Consider the following 23,156-nt stretch of genomic DNA (forward strand, 5'->3'; position numbering starts at 1 on the left):
CAGTGACTGCCTTGGCTCAGAGTGGTCCATGACTCTAGGGACCACTACAAAGGAATATTTGCATGTGCTTTAACTCAGGAGATGAGTTTGCAAACACACAGGGAGCAGAGCTGAAAAGTCACGGTCCTCACAAAACATAACACGCGGTTCTGGTTTAGAGAACCTAGGCTGAGGTTTTGACCAAAAGGAGGAGGGCAAACACATTTTACCAGAGCTGGAAGTTTCATTTTCTGTTTGTTACTCATTTACTTTTTTTTTGTCATCAGAAGGGTTACAGAGAAAATACTCTTTCACAGGATAAGTAAGTACAAACAGCTAAAAATTCCAACTGTCTGTAGCCAGAGCTTTGACCAAGCCCCTTAACTAGCAGCAAGTTTCCTTTCACAGAAGGTAGTGGTAGCCCTCCTCAAGTTAATACTACACTACAAATATACACTACATATACAACATATATATACATCCTACTGAGCAGAGACAATGTCCATATCACAAACAAAAAGAAACATTTTCTAAAATTATTATAATAAACATTGGTATTTTCAGCATTTTAATTTTAGTGCCTATATCTTTATAGGGAATAGGGAATTTCATCAAGAAAGAAGTTCTGAAAGTTCTTACTTACCTTGGTCACACAGGAAATTAAGTTTTCCTCCATAATGTGCTCTTTGGGCTGGGGCTTCTGAGTACTCTGAAGGTACATGTGATGTGACTAGTGATCAAATTACTTCATAAGGAAAAGTTCATCACAGTCAGGGCAACTGCTTAAAATGCAACATAAACAGGTCTGTGTCAATATTTTGACTTTGTGTAAACAATTCAAGCTGCATCACTCTGGAGATAATGACACATAATGCTGTATAAAATGCTCTGAAAGGGTTTTACTGAATTAATTTGCATTTGAGTTCTGGAATAAAATTGGTCTGCAGTGGAAAAGTGCAGTCTTCTGTGGTCCTGTTAAATATGATCCTAACAAGACCTGGAGCTTCCAGAAGGCATCCTGGGAAAGGGCTTCACTACTACATGGTAAAAGGGAAAATAATGATTTTCAGAGCTTGCACTGTCTTTAATCCATTTACAGAGCTTCAGAAATTAAGTATGACAGACTGGAATATATGATTCTGTCTGACTATAAATGACATATTTCTTACCACTCTGATACTTCACCTCTTGGCAAACACTTTTTCTCCTTTTTGCAACATCATGAGTTCAAGCTGGAAAGGACATTGTTCAGTGCTTTAGAACTCTGCTAATAAAACTAAGGGAAAGCAATCTGTACATAGGAGTTTATTTAGATGCCCACAAATTTTAAATCATTCCCCTTCGTATCTCAGCCCACTGGGTATCTTATCCAACTGAATTACCATTGGGTTTTACAATGTGATATACAAAATGAGCTGAAATTATGATTTACAAACATCCTTTGATTATCATATAAAACACAACTCTTTCCCTTATTATACAGTCATCAGGGCAATGCAAATAGAGTCAATACATTAGTAGCTGAAAATGATGGGGCATTTTAAGAAAATAAATTTAACTTTACCACACAGAGATGTTAACTAAAACAAAAAGTGTTTAAAAAATTGGAATAAAGTTATCTGAATGACTGAAAGTAATTTTATATTCTTTGCCACTGTTCCCTTATAAACGTAATAGTAATTCATTTAAAAGACAACTGATTTTTTCACTGTATAGTCACACATCGTTCTTATTAATCAGTTTCACATTTTCTGCATGAAACTATGAAAAACTCACAAATGTAGACTTTCCAAACTGTAGCCACTATACTTATTTCTGCAATCTTTTCCATATATTCAGTGTGTTTAATTAAATAAAAAAAAAGAAAAAAAACTACTACACGAATGAGCAGAACAAAACACAACAGCACATTAAAAATGTGACATTTAAGCTGTAGATGCATTGCCATAGAAATATATTCTTGTTGTAATGCCACAAACTTTCTAGCCTCATGACAAAAATAGACATTAGCTGAAGAGAATCTAAGCTCTAAACTCCATATAGGGCTAAGAGTCTTAATTTATATTTCTGTCTAAACTTAGGTCCTCAACAACACAGTAAATTTAAGTATTTTTGACTGTCATAAAATATGAAAAGATAAAATCTGTTTCTGAGCTGTTAATTAGGTAATGGAAGTTACCAAGCATTAAGGTCTCCTGTCCTGCATGTTGCTGGAACAGGTGCCTCTGCACTTTGTCACTATGGCAGCAGTAACTGAGGACGACAGACATTATTACTGCAAATACAAAAGAGGAAAAATTCTGAACTCATCAGTGATGTTACAAATGCAAGCAAATTCTAACCTAGTCAACTTAAACTATATCATCTTAAGGGTCTCTGACTGTTTTACTTATATACTCACAGTATAATCCAGAGGAATTATACTCAACAGAACACTGATAATGACTGGTGATTCTTTCTTGATTATGTGTTGAATTGGCAGTGAAATGGGGTTTTAGTTCCATTTCTCACTATAGGAGTCTTGTTGCTGCTCTGCATGTTTGGAGAAGAAAGTGCTTATTCTGCCATTTCATTCAGTTCATGGCATTTAATTTCACAGTTTAAGACAGACTTATTTTGATTACTTTTATTCTGTCCATACCTTTGAATGCTTTAAAATGTTGGACAGCTGTGAAATATAAGTACTATGCAATCTGACTGTACATACATACATATTTTCATAAATACATCTAACAGGGACCTTGGAACCAAGTATGTAATATCATGGGACAAAATCACAACAGGCTGTCTTATTTGTAAAATCTAGATTCAAAGTAAGAAGAGCTGAATTCTATCAATGTTGTCAATACACAAATTAAAACAAAAATACAGCATTAGTTTACCCATGAAATAATTTAAACATATTTGCAAATTTCTTGACAGGAAAGGTGTGTAATATACAACACTGAAAACTTGTAGCAACCATTGATTTCTATGCGCTGTACTGGAAGTCACCCGGACAAGGCTAGCAAGGATGAGCATCGTGATAGGTCCCAAAGGCAACTCCCAAACATCTTCCTCGCTTGGAGACTTTGGTAATTGTCTGTTGTATAAAATGCCAATGCATACAGCTTCCTTTCAGGTGTGAACTCCAGTAGTTTTCCTCCCTCGACACAGTCCAGTCTGACCAGGTCAGTTATTGTTGAGACACTCTAAATCCACCGAGCAGCAGACATTCCCATTCTGCACAGACAAACAAGCAGAACAGGTCACAAAGAGCAAAGGGCTGGCGGCAGGCAGAGATAGGTGTATCCCTGGCACATCTACCACCTAAAATCACCTGCCCCCAGCATCCAGAGTGTCAGCACTGCTCCCAATGGTGGCTCTTTGAGGAGGCCGACTTTGCCAAATAGCACTGAACTGGCCTGAACTACCACAGGAACTTGAAACCTGAATGTGGTCCCCATAATAAAATACAGCACAGCAATGGCAACAAAGATGATTGCATTTTTCCCTCATGCAAGGAAGTTAATGGAGAGAATTTTCATGTGATCCACACAGGAAAGCTTTCTGCTTGTCTGAAATTAGCAAACAGTTCAGGATTTTGGTTCATGGCAGATATGGAGGGGATGGGGGCAACATAAACACCACACAGCTTTGGAATTTAATCCATTGTTAGGTAACTTTTTCTAACATCCAGTCATTTATAAAGCTACTTTATGTAATAAAAAAGTACAGCAACCACTAAAATCCCAAATGAGTTTTTTTTTTTACTTTTCTTTTTCTAATCCATCACAAATCTACAGAAAAAAACCTCAAAAAAATGGCAGTAAAGCTACCTTCAATAATTCAAAGCCCTGGGGCAATAGCTTGCTTTCCCAGAGTGAACAAAAGAACATTTTATATAACTCAAAACAACATAATTCTGATATTGGCGCAGTGGGGTCATCACTGCACAAAGCAAGGGAAATAGACTGCACTCCTTCATGAGAGCCATTGGATAAAACACATCTTCATGAGATCAGGGAACAGAAACCGTGACATTCCCTCCCCATCACTATTGTGGGAGTGCCTTTCTCTTGGAGCTGCAATGCCTTACTTGTGTACTTGCTGGTGAAACTTTTATGTTAGTGTTTTTCCCTCAGCTTACCAGCTCTGTAATACACATTTTCATGAACATCCACACTAGGTAATTATTGAAATGTTACCCTTGACTCATACTGAGAATGCCTGAAGGTTGCACTAGGATATTAACATATCTGTGCTCAATATTTTCAACAAGGAGAGAATTGTTTTGCTTACACTCTGCCAGACAGAAAACACAAGGGTTTTCTGCAGGCTCTCAGGTCTCATTTACTTCCCCAAGATCTTAATCTGAGCCTCCAAGGGCAGAAAGGGACCCCTATTTTATTCAGGTACATTCCACGACCATTCCAGCTGGCCCATGGTACCTTGCATTTGCAGGTTGTACAAGGAGATCCCACCATCGTCCATACAGCGCCACCAAGCCTCGTGACTCCGTAGCCATCTGGACAGGTTTTCCTGATGTCATAGGTGATGTTGTCAGCCAGACAGGGGTCACTGACACAGTGAGGACAGCACTCTCCTTCTGAGATAGCTGTGTACTCGCAGTTCAGAGTCGGGCACTGAAGAGGCCAACAATCCACCTCTCCTTCCTATAAAAATTGAAGCCAGTGTCATTGAACTTGCCATTTATGAACCACCAAGTAACTTTGTACGCTTTTGAATGGAAAATCATTGTTTTGCAAAAATTTCAATAAACTGAATGGTTCAGATCTCCATTTGGTTGATCACACAAATACATGTTTGAATACTGAGCTGAAGTTTCCTAAATGTAGCATTTGGTTGATCCTTGACTAAACAACAACACTGTGATCATCGTAGCAGGGGAACTTGAGTTCTTTGGGGTTTTTGAAGGCAGGGTTAAATACTGGGTAGTAGTATTTTCTACAGACTATAATTTTTGCTGTGATTGCCTTGCAGACTCATGCACTCTTTTTACTCCTGGTCACATAAACATCTCTGCAGGATCACAGCAAACATTTAAATAGAAAATTGACACTGCAGATAGATGTAGGTCAGTACGTTTGAGAAGCACTGAACATCTATCTAAGCAGCAACAGCCAATACCAACTTTGTCAGCTCCTAAAGGAATTGTTAGAGCAATACCATTTGTGCTCCACTGACTCATTTTATTCCATTATTTACTTATTTTTATTATTATTTTTATTTAAAAAAAAATCTGCAACAGTTTAGTAGATAGAGACATGGAGAAGACAGAAACATCAGGTCACTTCTGCAGAGTATTGCTCTGTATGACTAAATTTAACCTGGAAAGGGCTTCAATAACTTGCATTATACTGCTCTGTAAACACTTCAGATGCTGGGAACATCACACACTGCACAGAAACTTAAATACAACACTGATTTAGGGCATCACCGTCTTACAGCTCTGGATGTTATCCCAATCATAAAATTAGGCAAGAAACTGTAAGCCACAACCTCAATACTTACTCTATGCATGATGGATAATTACCTCATGACAATAACTTAGCTTCAAATCTAATTTCCTTCCTGATGCCCAGACACCTCTTGATTAGTAACATACATATAGACCATATTATACAGGCAGCTATAAATGGAAAACTGGTAATTTTAATGAACTTCATTGATGGACTAATTAGTATATCTATGGAAAACTTAAAGCTTTAAGGGAATAATCTATAGTGTCTAATGAGAAAATAAGTTTTCATTATTTTGTATGTTTTTCTAGTAATTTCAGTCTTCTTTATCCTTCTTTATGTGGTTATTTTTTTCTAATTTACACAGTGGCACTGGTACTCCATGTTTCCAGATTTGCAGAATTCAAATAAATAAATAAATAAATAAATAATAAAAAAATCATTGTCCCTTTTTGACAAGACAGGCCCACCAGACATAATTAAAAACTGAAATTTCTCCAACTAACTCCATCGCATGCGAAAAAGGTTTGAAAATGTCACTTAAAGATCAGACAACCTTACAGAAGTTCTCAAAAGTAGACTAATGCTAAAATTAATATAGTGCCAAGGTTTCCAAGCTCTTCTCAAGCTTTTCATTTTGCTCATTAGACCTACTTATTCAGCAGTAAGACGAAAACTGATGGTGTAGCTTTCAGTTCTCTGGGGCTCGGTAAGTGCTTTACCATCACCCCCAGTCTGAAAAGCAGGTGAAGAAATAGCTGTGAGCCTGCCTCCAGGTCTGTTTTTCTAAAAGTCATAATCCTTATTATTCTTACTCCTACCCAAACTGCTTTACTCATACCAGGCAACGGCACTGCTGGCAGCTGTAGGTCCAGTTGTCCCCGCTGCGGTAGAGCTTGTGCCCAGTTTGGTCGAGGCACTGGCTGGTGACACGAGTGTCGCACTCTGGGCAGCAGAAGAGGTCAGCGCTGGGGTTCCTGCAGTCACAGGCTGTTCTCCGGCAGAAAATCCTCCCATCCTGCAAGGACACATTGCCCTGACGTCAACCACAAACTGCCAGAGAGCAACCCAGGTAAGGTCACAGGGTGCATACATCAAAGGGCACATCTTTGGCTTATCAGTGTATTCCATGCCAATAAGGACTGGATCTTGCCTGTCATAATACAACGAATACCAGTACTATCCCAGTTTCTGTCAGTGCATGGATCCAATTCTGTCTTGAATCTGAAAACACTGTTTGCCTGTCTCCAGCCAACTGAATTTAAAAGCAGTCAATATCTCAGTGAAATACAGTGAAGCAATTTCATATCTCATTGGTTACATCAACAAACTCTTCAAGCGGTTGCCACTCTAATACATATAATATTTATTTAGCACTATTTTGACAGAATGTACCACTGTGAAGAAAGTAAGCTGAATAAAGGTGGACCCTTTAACTTAATTAGTGCAAAATATAGCACAATCACAGTAGCACTAATTGTTCTTTATTCTGACCTCTGTGTCTGTCCCACATCTGGACCTACAGGACATCAGCTTAAAGATAAAAGAACTTATCATCGTTCATTATAATTCAGTACATGTATTACAGAGGGCCTGGATAAAGCTATATTCTGCTTTGCATCACAACTATACTATTCCTAAAGCAACTTCATTCATTTCATTGCAGTTTTTCCTAGCCTAATCAGAACCTTGTTCTGCGTCTATTATCTGATGTAAGGAAGAAAATTTCATTGCACCAAATATAGGAACACCCTTCAATGCAAGGGAATTTATTTCCTCTGATCCTTGAAAACAACTTATTTCTAATAAGAGTGAATGGAGCCCAGGATGTCTTTTCCAGAGGCAGACAAAACAGCCATAAGCAGGATAGGATCACAGAATGGTTTGGGTTGGAAGGGACTCTAAAGCTCATCTTGTTTTAATCCCCCTGCCATGGGCAGAGACACTTTGCACTAGACCAGGTTGCTCAGCATGTAGCATGGGGGAGGTGACTGCTTATTATTTGATGTAGGAACCAAGGTTTGGTTCCTGTTTTAAAGCAAAGCCAGTCTTGTCCACAATGCAACATAGACAAAATTAGCATCAGGGAATCACAATGCCATGTCAGCTCAGTGTTACTGCTGCATTTCATTGTAGTTTTGAATGGATTAGAATATTCCTTGCCACTGTAAAAATAATTAACATTATTTCTTATGCCTAACAAGCAAAGCTGAAGACAACATTGAATTATGAGAAAGTAGAAAGCATGCCAGGTTAACATGGACCTGAACCACTTTCGCCAACTTCAGGGCATATATTACTCTACAAGCTTTGTTCAGTGTTGTATCAAATTAAGTTAAGTTTTCTGTACTAGCGGCTAGATTGCCACTTCAGATATGGGAGGAGGGATAAACAAGCTTTATCTCCTTACTCAGCAGTCTGAGTAAATCATAAGGAAGAACAGCAGTAGCCCATTTCCTCAGCCATGGGTTCGGGCAGCTGCAGATGCACATCAAAAGCCAGCTTAGCCCAGGAGCTCTGTCAGGATGACCAGATCCAGGCGTGTGGGGCTGTGACAGGAATCCAGGGAGCCTCAACCATGGCAGTCTCTCTCCTCTTCTATGCTGATTAATAATGGCTAACAACAGCCCGTCTGCTTAAATCCAATTCAGTTTCTAAGCTTTCAAGACCAGTTTTCAAAATTGCCCTGGTGACAGTGCTGTTAATTCTGTGCTTCCCTGAGCATGTTTTACGTTGCCTTTACTCTCCATATTTCAGAACACTGAAAAAACCTGATGACTTTGCCAGAGAACTCTTGGTAATCATAATACACTGCTAGTCTGTTTTGTCTGTAAGCATCTGTGTTTTGTGTACAACCTCATTAGCTCTATGCCTTTCAAAAAACATTTTTATCCCTATACTGCAGTGACACAAAGCCTCTTAAGCTACACTATCTCATGTGCATCTTTGCAGCTCAGCAGGAGCCCTGAGAAATACATAGAAAATTGAGAAATATATATAGAAAACCTTATTTTCTTTAGGTGAATAATAACATACAGCATCTTATTACTACCTCTTCTTTCCCACCTTCCTCACTGAATCAGTTCTACATTCTTCAAAAGTGGTATGAACGTAAAATCATTCTTATCAAAGGAAAAACTGACACACAAGAGAATCACTGTTAACCACTGGGTGGTTCAAGTTTTCACAAAGCCCCAAACCCAGTTTGGACAGAAATCAGACCCTGCAAAAACCAAACCACCAAATGGTTCTCACCCCCAGGAACACACATTAGCTTGGAAGATCCCCCTGCTCCCAGTGCTGTGTGTATCTCCCAGGCTTTTTTTCATAGAAGGAAGGGAGGGTTGTCTTAATCAGAAGACAGACTCGAAAGCCCAGATATAGCCACACTGCACACCCAGGCTTTGCTCTTTTCATGAGAGAGCACAATAGCTTCCCACCCCAAATCCTACCAGCCTTAAATCTGATGGTCTATTAAATCCACAACAGTTCAGAAAGATACAAGACATATACAAGACATGTCAAATATACCTAAGGAACAGTGTTCATTTATAGTTTTGAGAATTTATGATTTTGTAAACTTTATGTGCATTTAGATGAACAAGAATGGTTTGAAGACACTGGGTCTGGTAAAACACTGAAATACCCTGTGCTTCAATAATGACACTTTGTTTCATTATATAAATGAAGCAATATAATTTCCTATATTCCACAGTATCCTACTTCACAAATAGCTTTGAAGTTCATTAAGTAAGGTATTTAATTTCCTTTGCACCAGATTATAAATGAAAATATTTTAAAGATGGTACCTATGTGCTTCAGGCAATGAACAAAATATATCCACCTGACTTTTGCCAGAATAATTATAGCAAAAAAAAGCCAGTTTTATTTCAACAATGAAATGCTGACTTGCATCCTGGATAAAACAAGTAAATAGGATCATTGCAAAGTTTGAGTAAGTAGTGTAAGGAATGGTTTAGTTACGTTTCGCTCTTTTCCTCACTGCAAACTGAGCAGGCTGCAAAAGATCAAGCAGGGCCAGTTCTCCATGCAACTGCATGAAAAGGAGAGGTTTGAGAGGTAGTCTGGTGTACTGGAAGCTATCAGGATGTATAAAAATGTATTTCATTAAACACTGAGTGAAGACTTTACATTCTGCCTGAGATGTGATAGACAAGGAGCTCTTCTTCCTGTTTCCCCTGTTCTATAGACACGAATTTGCTCTTGAAACAGGCAGCCACTGGAATGAAATTAAATGCAAATGCTAATTCACAGAGGGAAAAACTGAAGTGAGGAAGACACATAGTAAGAGTCATAACAACAGTGTCAAGCTTAGTTTAAACTATGTACTAGTTAATCATTTCTGTATTTTCATATACTAGTAACAACACTCAACATAAGAAATACCATGCAATGAGAAATGGCAAATAAAACAAATTACAAGCAATCTAAAATGTGAATACTAATAGTAATAATTCTGCAAAGGCAGACCAGATGTCTTCACATATATTAAACTATTTATTCTATTGACTGCAATCCTTTCATAAGCCTGCTGGTTCCCCAAGATTACCGTAAAAGCTTGATATATAGTCAGTAAACTTGTACACTTCAGCTTCTGAAAGGAGGAGTTTTAGGGAGCTTAAGGCTACTTGAAATAACAAATATAGCAACTAACAAGAACACATTCCCTACTGAGCCCAAACCAGCAGTGTACTTTTTAGGTTCTACTCACTCTGAAGTCTTAATTTTTCCTTGCAAAACACATTTGCAACACACCACTGCAAAACAGAAAGGATGAGGCTTCCAGCTTCTTGCAACTTCAAAACACCTCTTTCCCTTTGTTCCCCCTAAAACCCTCTCATGCTTCTCTGGCTCCCGAGCATTGAGACATGGAGACTGATAGGCCAATTCCCATGCTCCATCTTCAGCTTTTCACAGAGGTCACAACCTAATTTCACTTGAACTGGGCCTATAGTGCTCTGCTGCGCCTTTGGACAGCTTTACCCATGCTATGAACGAATCAGTGCAACGTGACCATAAAAAACCAACCACATCTCAGATTAGGGTGTTTCTAAAATTCTTCTGATTTCAAAGACAGCATTCCTCTGTTAACAAATGAAAATCAAGAAAGCAGAGCCAAATGTTTTCTAACGTGGTTACCATACTCAGGAAAAAAAAAATCCAAAACATAATTTCCAGGGGGAAAAAAAAACCCAACAAAAATCCCCACCCTGATCTAAATGTTAACTCCTTAAGGTACATCCACTGATACTAGACCTGGCCTCTCCAAACATACAGAGAGAGCTGCACTGCTCAAGTGGGAGAGCTGGCAACACAGCCAAGCTGAGATGAGAAGGAAAAAGCTGAAAAAGCTGGCCTTTGCCCTTCTTCACTTTGAGGAAATTAAGTGCCTGTTGCTGGGTCTTCTAACCTTTGACTCAGGCTCAGACCTTTCTTCTCACTAAGTTAATTCATATGTATTCCAAGCAAAGGGAAACACAGCCAACAGGAAGTTGAGAGATGCATACTCATATGAAAGAGAAAATAAAATCAGTTTTCAGCATTTCCAGTAAGCGTGCTGGAACCTGCACATTGTGTTAAAGGGTAATGCAAGACCCTCTTTGAGGCACACTCTGAAATGCTCTGGCCCACAGGGTGACATAGTAGAAGCTCAGAAAGGTTAGCCATTATTCAGTTATGTGCGTGGTTGTGCAAAATAAGAAAAGAAATGCCTTCCCAGAAGAATATCCCCATCCCAGCTTCAGAGTCTACAGCAGAGCTTACCTTTTGTCTCAGTGCCTTGGGCTTAGGCTAACATTTTTGCCAACAGTAACACTGCAATGTTGGGTTTCTGACACAAGCCCAGAGAATTAAAGGACTCCTGAAACTCAGGCCAGCTGGATCTCACCTTGCAGGAGCAAACGGAGCATCTGTCCTCTCTCAGGGTCCACACCTGCCCGTTCCGCTTGAAGCCGCCTTCATGGGGACAGTCTCCAGTGCAAGATGGTCCAGAAGGACAAAGGCAGTCAAACCCTCCTGCCAGGTTCACACAGGCTGAATCATTCCAACAGGTGTGGATCTTTAAGGCACACTCATCGATATCTGCAAAACAGCAGATTTATAAAAGCTTTGGGCACATTTTTCATGGGGCAAGTTTTATTTCTGCATTAAGTAATTATTGCTTATTCTGCCTTGCTGGTGGACGAGGGTGCATTCCTTTCTATATCTTTCATATTTACTCGGTAGACTTTAAGCACTGTTAGGTTATTCTTCAGCATTTATTTTGATTCCACCAAGAATTCTTAAAATATCTCCATCAGGCTTAATTGTAAATGCTGAGTTTGATGTACCTAGTGGAACCATATACCAGTGACAAACTTGAACCTTCAGATAAGGGTGCATACTCATTTCCCAGTGACTGGAAACCAGCAAGGAGAGTTGACTTTCTGTCAACTAGACCACTCTCTGTTCTGGATTTTACATCAAAATAGAAGTGCATTGTTCTTCATAATTTCCTAGCACAAGCAACATTCCCCACACTAAAAGCAGTCAGTTGCATCCTTTTCCCATTGCTGGAAGGTATAAGCAAATTGAAAAAAAAAAAAAAAGGAAATAAAAAGAACTCTGAGGCACCTGATACACACAAAAAAAGTGCCTTAAAGCTATGCAGTATGATTTAGCAATGACACAAAGAATAGGTGACAAGAGAAAATCATTATACACCAGAGAAAAGTGAATTACAGCATCCCATTAAATTTGCTTTTAGAGGGTAAAATATGATTATGCAATATGAATTTATCTAGGGAGTTCATCCAGTGTTCTTTTTCTTTCAATGAAAGCAATTTGATTTTTAAGCACATTGTTAAAAATAGGTGCTTCTTTCAGACAATAAGTTTGGACTTTTCTTAAACAATATATTGACAAATTGTCCAGATGAAATACCAGTAAACCAGTGTCTTTTGTTCCCACATGAACAATGAAAACTGCAAGCAACAGTGGAAGGAAAGCTGGAAAAGAAAATCCTTTAGAAGCATGTGATGGTTTCTGTTGTGATAGTTCCAGAATAGTATTAGATGAATTCAGAAAATGCAAGGAAGAACCACAATACTTATCATTCGAAATGACCTTATTGCTAGGGTGAAATTTTAACTGTTCAGTACTACCCAACGATACTTTTAACTTCTCTCTAAACCAAAAACTTCAAAAGTATTTACAAACAACAGTTTCCTGAAGTCTAATTTAGGTGGGATGTGATGGCCCGTTGCCCTACTTTTTGGACAAGTGCCATGGCTTCACATGTCATCACCTCAAAAGGTCCTACCTTAAAAAGACTTTAAGAATTCTCTCATTTTGGTGAAAGAAACTCTTTATAACAATCAAATCACTACATTCAGTCTGGTCTGGATAGTACAATTTCTGATTTCAATTCATAAATAGTCAAGGAACAAGTAGAAATGTGGTCATGCCCTTGGATTTGATTAAATGCAAAAATCAGTCTGCACAACCGAGTCAAAGCTCTGGGCTGCCAGAACATGACTGTTTCTTGTTGTGCTTATAGATCCAAAGGGAAGCTGGAGGCAATTTCATTGCCTTTAGAGGGCTTCACTCCTGGGCTAACCCATGGGCCAGTCCTTTGTCAGAAATGTTCCCAGTGGCCTGACAGCATGACTCAATTGCTCATCACTCTGACTTGCCTAAAAATGGTGCATTTTGCTGTCCTGAAAGTCTTAATTCCCAGAAAAGAACATTATTGCTCTAGTGCACACCTTAGCCATACCTGAGTACTTGAAATATTCACTACTGGTGGTGTAAAAGGTGCAGTACTGAGAGAAATTAAAACTTGTAGTTCATTTTTTAACAGGTGCCAGAGTATGGCAGGAAGTAAAAACCATGAAGACTGACATGAAGAGAACTACGAATGAACTGGTATCAAATGAATTATATCCAAATAGCTACTGTAAAACTTAGAACATTCTTAAAGATATGCCATTTTCCTTTCAATAGACTTTACTTGTATTTTTTGTTGAAAACAAAGGTATAAATGAAGCATTCACTTTGCCTTTGGTGGTTTCAACAAGCATCATCAGTATTGCCTTCCCTACCACATTAAGAGCTCCTTGACAATAATCTGTATAGGATGTAGTAGAATAACAGTGCAGATTAGAAGGGTAGCTTTCACAGTTCAAAACTAAAAGGATTTCACAGATGAATATAAAGCCATATTGCCTACAGAGTTGCATTTAATTGCTTTACTTATGACACTGAAATCTAATTCTGTTTCCATGTAATTTAACAGATTTATGGAAAGCCAGATGTTAGCAATTATAGAAACTAACATTATTCATGTTCTCAGTAGTACAGACCTGTTCACAAAGCCAACCTAATCTCTTATGCATATGCAGAAGGGAAGAACCCCCTATTTACGTACCTCTGCTGCTGTTCTCCATTTAGCACACATAAAAAGGATGTCCCCATTACGAGCAGCCCAAACTGGTAAATGGCAGATTCTTGACGAAGAATCAAGCAAAGCATGGACATAAATTCCTAATTGCTACACAGTTTTTTGGTTCTTTATGCAAATAATAGTTTATTTTTTTTTTATGGCATTTATTATTTAAAAGTTTTAGTCATTAATCAGATATAAAAGGCTTGGACACTGCACTCATTTTCAGCTGAACTTTTAACAGAACTAATTTTCTGAGAATATCCCTTCGGCAGTTTTTCTGTTGTCGCTGATTGCATTTCCTAAAGTCAGAACAGACATAAAGTCAGAACAGACAATGTTACCAGTAACTTGAGGGAAAGAAGTTATAAGCATAACATGTTTTTGTCCCTGTCATTCCTTCAGCCTTAAACCAGATTGTGGGGGTGGGGAAGGAACAAACCCCAGCCAAATGCTCCCACATTGTTAGCTCTCAGTTAGGTACAGAAAGTATTTCATTTTAATGGAGATCAAATGGCCATATCAGTGTGAGATCAGCATGTAGGGGGCTATGCAAAGCATGGTAGAAAATACTTGTATTTAGTGTGAAATTTCTCTTAACAACTGGAATCAATGTGTCAACTTAGGTGTTGAAAAATTAGCCCAGTCCAAAACAGTAATTTAGTGAACATGAAAACTATGACAAGACTTTTGCACTTAGCTTATTTTTGTAGTACTCAAATCCTTGCTTAGCTCAAATTTCCCACATCCCCTCAGGTTTCATTTGCTTTCCCGCAATTGTTCTCAGAAGATGCAGGCTCAAAAACGGAACATTTAATGATGGGCACAGCAAAACTGCAGACAAATCTCATTTCCCATTATAACAACACAAAGAAGGAAGGAGATAAAATAATAATTTATAAATCAAACCACTTTGAAGAACACTGGAAATAGCAAGGAGACTCCATATTCTTTCCCTATATATAAAGGACAAGAACAAAGTGTCTGTCCTTAGGTTTGGAGGGATTAGTTCTTTCATGTATCCTGTCAACCTGTGGAAAGAATCTGATTTTCACACCTGAAATAGGATTTTGCAATTTTATTCATTATACTGAAATTCTCTGTGGCAAAAACCTACTAATCAACCCAAATAAAAGCTGCAGAGTTTTCCTTCCCCTCTCCAGACAGTTCCTTTTCAACGAGAAGTGAGGATGTAGGTGAAACACCCGTATTGAGCAGAAACTTGCTTGTACTGCAAAGCCTTATGCAATTTTCTATCAACAATGTATAGCCAGCAGCCAAGGGATTGCTGCCAAGACATGCTGACCATCATACCACTGACCGAGATCTTTACCCTTCAAAAACTCCAGGCAGTGCTTCTATAAACAAATGCACAACCATACGTACCCGACCATACACATTTTAGCAACCAGTCCCATTTTGTGGATGAAAAAGGAAACAAACCACCCAAGACATGCTCATTTCCAACATACTCTCAAAATACATGGATAGCTCAGTAATGCGGGCAGACAAAAAACCAGAAGCAAAATGGAAGCAAATAATCCCCTGAGATGCAATTTCCTTTTCCATTCTTTTTGGCTGTAATGAGAAGTAATTTGCCTCAGATATTATGAGAGGTCCCACGGCCACTGCATTTGAATCGGGCAGAAGACAAGCATGACTGTACATATCAACACAAGTTCATTAACTTGGTTTCACTGAAATTTTAAATCAATCCCTAGCTATTTCATTTCTTAGTTTTCAAGGCTATTCAGGTTTTAATTGTAAGACTTTTCCATAGCACCTTAATAAATGTGTACAAGCAAGCAATGCAGTGTGGTGCTCTGTATTATCATGATAAGCTGTTGCAGAAGAAAGAACCCTACTAATGTGCTAATTTTAACTGTTACGGTACATTAAACCATTACAGTATATTGTTAACATTAAAAATGTATGCTGGGCTCCCAAACCAATGTATGTACAAGTTAACTAAACACTGTTTTGACAAATCATTTTTCACAGGCAACCTGTCACTTAATGATTTCTGCCTTCTTTCTAAATCAAAGTTATTTGGAGGTGTCTTTGAAAAAATATCACCAAACAGAGTAATTTTTATCTAGAAAATATTTTATGTAGAATTTTTATTCTATAGAGACATAAAGGTCTATTAAAGAACACTGCTTAGTAAATTAGATTCTGAATATAGAATTTACTAAAGCTTTCTAAAAATACAGAAATGGCTAAACACAATTACCTTGAAGATATGGAACACAACTTTTTGTCAGATTACAAAAATTAGGATTTACTAAATGGAAAGTAAGTAAGATAATGTTTATTTTACAGGATAAAATCTACTGACACCAACTCTGATACTGTGAGCTTTAAGAAATTCTATGAAGTTCTATAAGCAGCACAGAACAAAGTTGTAAAATAGTAGGTTCTAGTTGGTCTTGGATACTCTGTACCATGTGCAAACCTTTCTGCCTACATAGCACTTCTCTACCAACAGACAGGAAAGCAATTCTCAGGGATATGGGAAGATTTTCAAAGGATGGGTCTACCTTTTTGTGTGACACCGAAAGGGGGAAAAAGAAACAAAACCTAATGTCCTTTGCTTATGCTTTCTAATCTAGATAAGAGACCCCACTGCAGTACACCATGGAATACATGAAAGTTTCAGGAACTGATTTAAAGCCCACTCAGGTTTGACCCTCAAGCACTGCCGCACCCAGATTTTGTGGGAGACTAATCCCTGTGGAGTTTTCTTTCATGAGCTCTTGAGTCCTACATTTTTCCAGCTCTCATTTCCCCAAAGTAATCCTGCAGTAAGGTCTAGCTATACTACCTTTAAGGCAGAAATAAATGGTGAATCTGGATCCATGTTAAGCCTGCCTGAAAAATTTGTAGTGGTTCTTAAAGAAAAAAAAATAAACAAAACCTGACAGGTACTGCTGCCTTGGTTGCTGTTCCTTCTGTGTGTGCAAGTCCCAATGTAGGGACCCAGAAACACAAATCATTATGAAAAAAACCAAAATCAGTAAATCTGCACTCCAGGGTCTGAACATCACTCTACAGACTGGAAGCACGTCACTTAGAGAGATGGAGATTCCAAAGTATAATTTGCTTTGCTCTTTTTTTAATCAGTAGATAGTCACAAATGCTGCATCACATGACAGCTCACTGTTCTCTATGAAGTATTATTGCTTCTTTACCTCAGAGTGCAGCAAAGCTCCTATTACAAAATTTAAAAAAAACCCAACCAACCAAACAACACAGCAGCTGTAGCCTACAGGTTTTAATTGCCAAGCAAACTTTGGTAGCAACTTCATACAGCAATTGTCTTTTGTCTGCAAGCAGTATTCTCAATAACACATTGTGAAAGACCAGGGCCTCATAAAAACACTCCTGTGGGAAATCAAATTACATTCTCTTAATTTGAGCCTGCTCACCGTCACTACATGAAGCTGACATCTTTGATAAAAGCTGTCTTTGGTTGATATTTTGAGCAATAAAAGAATTTTCCCTATCTTGAAGGGGCCTGGCTAAGCCACACATCCTTATTACCCAGGCTTTGGTGCAAAATTATGACCTTCCCTGCCACATCTACTGATTTACACAACTGTCCCTTGCCAGGTGACAGACTTCACTGTTTTCTCTTTGTCAATGAGAATACAGCTTTTAGAAGCACTGAGGTATCACAACACTTCCCAAATAGATGCTATTTTTCTTAATGTTTTGCAAGCACTGCAGAGACAGTGTAAGCAATGACTCAGCTCTAAGACCACCTACATAAAAATGGAGGGAAAAGAGGTTAACCAATATATACATAAATGTATCCAGCAAAAACAACTGGCTGCCTGTGCGTTGGGCAATCTGTCAGAGATGAGTACTCCCTCTCACTGTCTTGTGATCTTCTTTTCTTTATGATTATTATTAGTAGTAGTGTTTATTGTTATTATTTTGTAGGGGAGGGTTTAATCTTATTTTACTTATGTTTTCAGCCTATTTATTGTTCTCCAAGTTTGTCCTTCAGGGAGGAAGAAGAAATGTTTCAAAACATACTGAAAGACAATGTCTCATACCCATCTCATGTACACACCACAAATTCAGTATACAATACACCAGGAAAAAATACTGTTGCTAAGCAGATGAGCCCTCTTTTATCTGAAATAGAGTGAAAGACACCGGTTCTGACCCTAAATGCTCCACCATGCAAACAAACTCTGTAATGTGATGTATTAGCTAGAATGTGCAATGTTTTCTCTCTGTTGTTTTAACCAATTCTTTGTTGCATTTTAAAATAAACATCATGGTTTGAAATTTGTCGATATGGGCTAGCAGAATCTTCCAACTAATTTTTTATTATTTTATTTCATTATACTGGTGAAGCAAACTGGTTTATTTCTCTTCCTCACTGGTACCCTGCAGCAGATGGTTCAGAGAAGCTATTTCATTAAAATAACCCCACTAATTTCACATTCTGTTTACAACTTGCATATGGCAAGATGAGCACCTAACCTCACAAACTTCCAGCATGCTGTGCAGGTCAAAATGAGGGCAGTGTGTTTTCATGAAATCTTATCCCTCCAGTCTCTACCAGAACACAGAACGTTTGGGGCTTCTTTTTGCAGCATCCAACCCTTCAGCAGTGATACAGTGCAAGCAGTACTGACCTTTCCAGCAGCTGAGCCTACCTGGGGGTCATCCACAGTCCTGCCTATGTGTCTGTCTTCTCCTGACATCAGCTTGGCTCTTCATCTTCTGCTTCCCAAATCAGCTACACCAGTTAGGAGGGATGGGGCTCCCCACGTGAGTGGTACAAGTAAGCACCAGAAATGCTAAACATGCCTCTCACCCCCAGTTGCCTCAGGGCTTTTTGAAGGTTATATCATGTTGCTTTGTCTTCTCATAAAGAAGGTATCTTCAACATTGCTCCATTCATCACTCATTTTACAACATTCAAATAAACCAGAGGAGAACTCTTAACATTTGAGAATTTGTTTAGAAACACATGACTTTCATCTATTTTATCTATGGAATCATGAAATGCTGTAAAATTTGCCATTTTTTACACAGCCACCCTCTGAAGAAGTTCACTGTTCTGATTTTATTGAGCTCCCCATCAGCTTAGGACAATGTGTAAAAAAATAATTTAGCTGGACAATCTACAAAATATTGCTTTGAAAATCACTATTGTTCCTCTGCATTTTTAAATTATTATACTACCTTATCCCAAGTACTTCTAATAGCCAGAATTCATAAAAGATGGGAATGTTTTTTACAAGTAAATTTATATAGTTTTGTTACAAATTGTTCTTTTAATTTTTATTTCAATTACAGACTTTAAATCACAGAAAACACCCTTTGAAGTTATGGCCATGATAAATGAAATTTACAGCATTAAAAAAAAAAAAAAACCACAAAAAGAGAAGAAGAGCTTTTATAGAAATCTCATATAACTGACTAGAGATGAAGTAACTGAAAGTCCAAAGAAAAGACATAACACTATGAGCCAGTTGATCCGTATCTCTACAGAAGTTAAAATGGGATCCCTTCTGAACAGTTTTAAACTCACCTGATAAAATACCACATAGAAATTATGTGTAAGGCAAATAAATGAAAAGGTGGAAAAACTGTAAGGCAAGGGTAAGGCAGAATTACCATCTTCACTATGGTTTTACTGCTGCTCACTTGCTGTAGTGGCACCCAGAGTCCTACAGCCAGTCGAGGGCACACAGACTGCAGGAGGCAGCATTAATTCCTCATGAAGCCTCATCCTTTGTCCTCCCATAGAAACAACTGACAAACCCCTTTGCATCCATTAAAAATCCCTCTCTGTTCATGCTCTTGGGACCTTATTCTGCAAATATGGTGCATAGAGAATTTGATGCTATTTGCGTAATTCTAAAAATTAAATTATGAAGATGCTGAAAAATGGAAAACAAGCAAACCAAAGCAACACAGACATACCACAGATATGTTCTTCTACCACTCTGTTGAAACCTGGAACTGGAAAACCACCTCTTCCCCTTTTGTGGCCAATTATGCTCCCCAGCAAGTGCACTTCCACTTCAGGTTTCACAGCCACTTGCTCTGCTAAACAGAGCAGTGCAGTAAGTCGCGCTTTGGATCTCCTCCTGTGGGAACCCCTCAGACCCGTGCGGTGCCATGGCCCAGCACCCCTGCGTGGCTGCGGGTGCTGGCAGACACGGACACGCTGGGTGCACCCCCGTTCCGGCCTGAAACACAGTCACTGCTCAGGATAGCGGCTCGACAGTCACTTGGGAACACCATGCACAAGGAGGGAAAAAAAAAGGCTCTACTGATCATTGCTTACCAACACAGGACTCCCCGGAAGGAGAATAGCTTCCATTGTCATGGAAACCGCTTCTGCACTCACAGTGGTACCACCCTGGGAGGTTAACACAGCGTGAATGGTTGTGACACTCAATGATCCCCTCTGCACACTCATCAATATCTGCCTCAGAGAAAAACACAAGCCAGCCAGGAAATTAATTTCCTTTGACACCAATACTGTAGGTTTGTTTTTTAAAAAATCTTATTGGTTTGGAGTTTTTTTAAAGATTTCCTTTAATAGATGGATCAAGGTTTATTACAGTTCCCAACAACAGACATTTAAAGCATGACTCACATAACAACAGTAAAAATTAACAGTAATACATCATGTAATCTGTTACAGACAAGACATTCTTTTACACCATGATTTGTTAAAAATGCAAAGCAAACATGCAGTTTTTTTGTTCCTTATTTGTTTTTTTGTTTGTGTTGGGTTGCTTTTTTAACTCAGAAATTACATTTGTCTGTGCACTTAAAGCGTTGCAGAACAGGTTGTCCACTGAAAAGGCAGTTTCAGCAATATTCCTGATTTACAAACTGCATGTTCCAGGACACCTTGGAAAGAAAAAGCATTTTCTTCAGGATTTGTGTTTCTAGCATTCAGCTGCGATATTGGCAGCTACCTGGAACTGAAGGTGCTCAGAACACTTCGCAAACACTGGTTAATCTCTTTTATGTTATCAAAATAAATACCCAGTACAAGTGTAACAGCGTGTGACAAACAGAAAAAGCAGTCCACGTTTCAGCTGCAATAAAACGTTTAGCTGGAAAAGAGTGAGGCAAATGACAGCAAGTCTGTAGCAATGGAAAGATACAGCATGATGAACACCTTGCTGAGTTTCAATAAATGTGCTGTTTTCAGAAAGGGGTTTCTCAAATTTCTGTAACATGTTTAATAGAGACCTCGTAATTGCCAGTAACCTTGGCTAATCATGGCTGGCACCTGGCTGCTTCTCCCCTTTGAGCATTTTTCAGCACATTTTGTAGGGTTGTAATTAAAGTTAGCAAATTAATTATATGTTAACCTTGTGGTAATTTAAGAGGCCATTATATTTTCATTCCTCTATTCAGCTCAAGCTGCTTTTTTTTTTTTTTTTTTTTAGATTTTGGACAATTTTCAGCTGTGTAGCTTATCAATTAAAAGGAGAATCAAATTATTCCTAAGTAATTCCCACTGTCACCCACTGAGATTTTTTTTCTTGGCACACTTAAAATGTGGATAAAATTGTGCACATCAAACAAAAAAAACTTGGTGAAAATACATTTCGAAACTACATTTAGCTCTACATGCATCAAAGGGCAAATGTCTCATGATCCTGATGCAAGACTGAGTTAAGGTTATTAACTAACCACAGAGTGTAGCTTTTATCCCAATTTCCAAAATACATACACCAATATGCTTTCATGGACTGCACTGGAGTCATGTTGATGTACGTGGAAATTGATTTGAATGAATTATCCTTCAGCACTATCCCATTTTCTTACATCTTACAAGCAATACCATAGAGAAGTTCGATTTTTCCTCATTTCAGTAACAATATTTAGTCTTGTTGAAATATGGCTGAGAAACCTAAAAAATGCCGTTTTCCAAGATTCGTGATTGCCCTCACTCAAGCATGAACCAAGTTATCTACATAACAGGGTCATAAACACTATTTATTTCTAGCTTTATTCAGCTCCCATCTAACAATAAAGTCAATTTTTAAATGCTTTAAGATCTGTCACTGCTGCCACCTTTTCTGTACTTTTTACTTTGTGGAAGCTAATTTTAGTGTTAAAACACTGCACGAATCTAGCTGTCCATCAACAGTGAGTACTGCTTGCAAACTCAGACACTTTCAATTCATTACAGCAAATGGAATTTTTAACCATGATCTTTTCACATGTCATGGCTGATGAAACAAGTTTAATCCTATTTGGAAAGTGAATGACTTTGCTACTGCAGGTCAATCGCAAATGAGTCCTCCTTCTTACTTTCCTTTCTTTCCCAGTGCTGGATTGGAGGATGTTCCTTTTTAAAGACTGCTTCCTTGTGTCAGTCCTGTACTGGACTTCTATCTGTTCAATTTTACAGTTTTAATTTACAAAATTAATAGAGCGTTCCTAAAGTTCATTTCTAAACTTAAGCCCTTTCAAAAGTACATGATTTAGGCTCATAGTAAAGGACACTAACTGACTAGCAGGTTACTTTTCGGAAAGCCTGTCTGCCAGGGTACCAAAACTAAGCAGCACTTTACTCAATGGAGGAAGAGCAGTTAGGTTATGTCTCTACATTATATCAAAAAGTAAAATAATACATAGAACTCTTTCAAGACTAGATGACTTTACTGTGGCAGTACCATGCCTGTTGCAGAGCTAGGAAAAAAAGACTTGCTTTCAGTCTTACAGGTTTCTCCTTTACTTCCTTGATCTCCTTAAACCAGTGGAGCTATGCCAGCTTTGGCAAAGGACAAAAGAAGCTGTGTGGGTGTTTTGGGAAAATCTGCCATGACAGATACCACTGGTGTGGAAGCAACTAGTAAAAAACTCTTCAAGCTCTTCTTCCTACCACTGCCTCTCCTCCTGAGGTTAAGCTCAGCACTCCTCCTTGCTCCCCAGCCCAGCCTTCTCCTGCATGCAGGTGCTGATACAGGCTGGGAGGATGGTGCAGGAAGGAGAATGGGGAAGCAACTCTCCCTCTGCTTCTGCAGCAGTCAGGGTTCCTTTGGCAGCACATCACTAGCAGCACCATGTGATATGGTATGCATGAGGAGCGGTGCCAACAAGGAAAACCCTTAAAGGCATCTCCACTTACCCAACACGTTACTGTTTCTTGAAACGGTGCACATAAACACTAAAAGGATTGGAAATACCACAATGAGGTCTGTAAGCTTCTCCTATGATCCTGTGCGTTATTTGTTGCATGCGTATAAACACAGGTCTGCAGGAATAGGGAA

General features: G+C 38.6%; 1 protein-coding gene across 3 annotated transcripts in view; it reads right to left on the reverse strand.

Moving 5' to 3' along the window:
• Positions 1–1,266: 1,266 nt before the first annotated feature.
• Positions 1,267–23,156, reverse strand: part of NELL1 (neural EGFL like 1) — a 366,267-nt gene continuing 344,377 nt past the window's right edge. The window contains exons 16-20 of one of the 3 annotated variants that reach the window (XM_032112440.1): positions 20,201–20,275; positions 11,350–11,543; positions 6,283–6,459; positions 4,410–4,634; positions 1,267–3,201 (exon numbers count right to left, since the gene is read on the reverse strand). In XM_032112440.1, the coding sequence (XP_031968331.1) occupies positions 3,151–3,201; positions 4,410–4,634; positions 6,283–6,459; positions 11,350–11,543; positions 20,201–20,275 (722 nt within the window). In that variant the 3' untranslated portion in view covers positions 1,267–3,150. Of the gene's footprint in view, positions 3,202–4,409; positions 4,635–6,282; positions 6,460–11,349; positions 11,544–20,200; positions 20,342–23,156 lie in introns of all 3 variants that reach the window. The other 2 variants (XM_032112439.1, XM_032112441.1) reach the window with 2 other exon arrangements.

Source organism: Corvus moneduloides, chromosome 6, assembly GCF_009650955.1.
Source record: "Corvus moneduloides isolate bCorMon1 chromosome 6, bCorMon1.pri, whole genome shotgun sequence".
Classification (NCBI taxonomy): domain Eukaryota; kingdom Metazoa; phylum Chordata; class Aves; order Passeriformes; family Corvidae; genus Corvus; species Corvus moneduloides.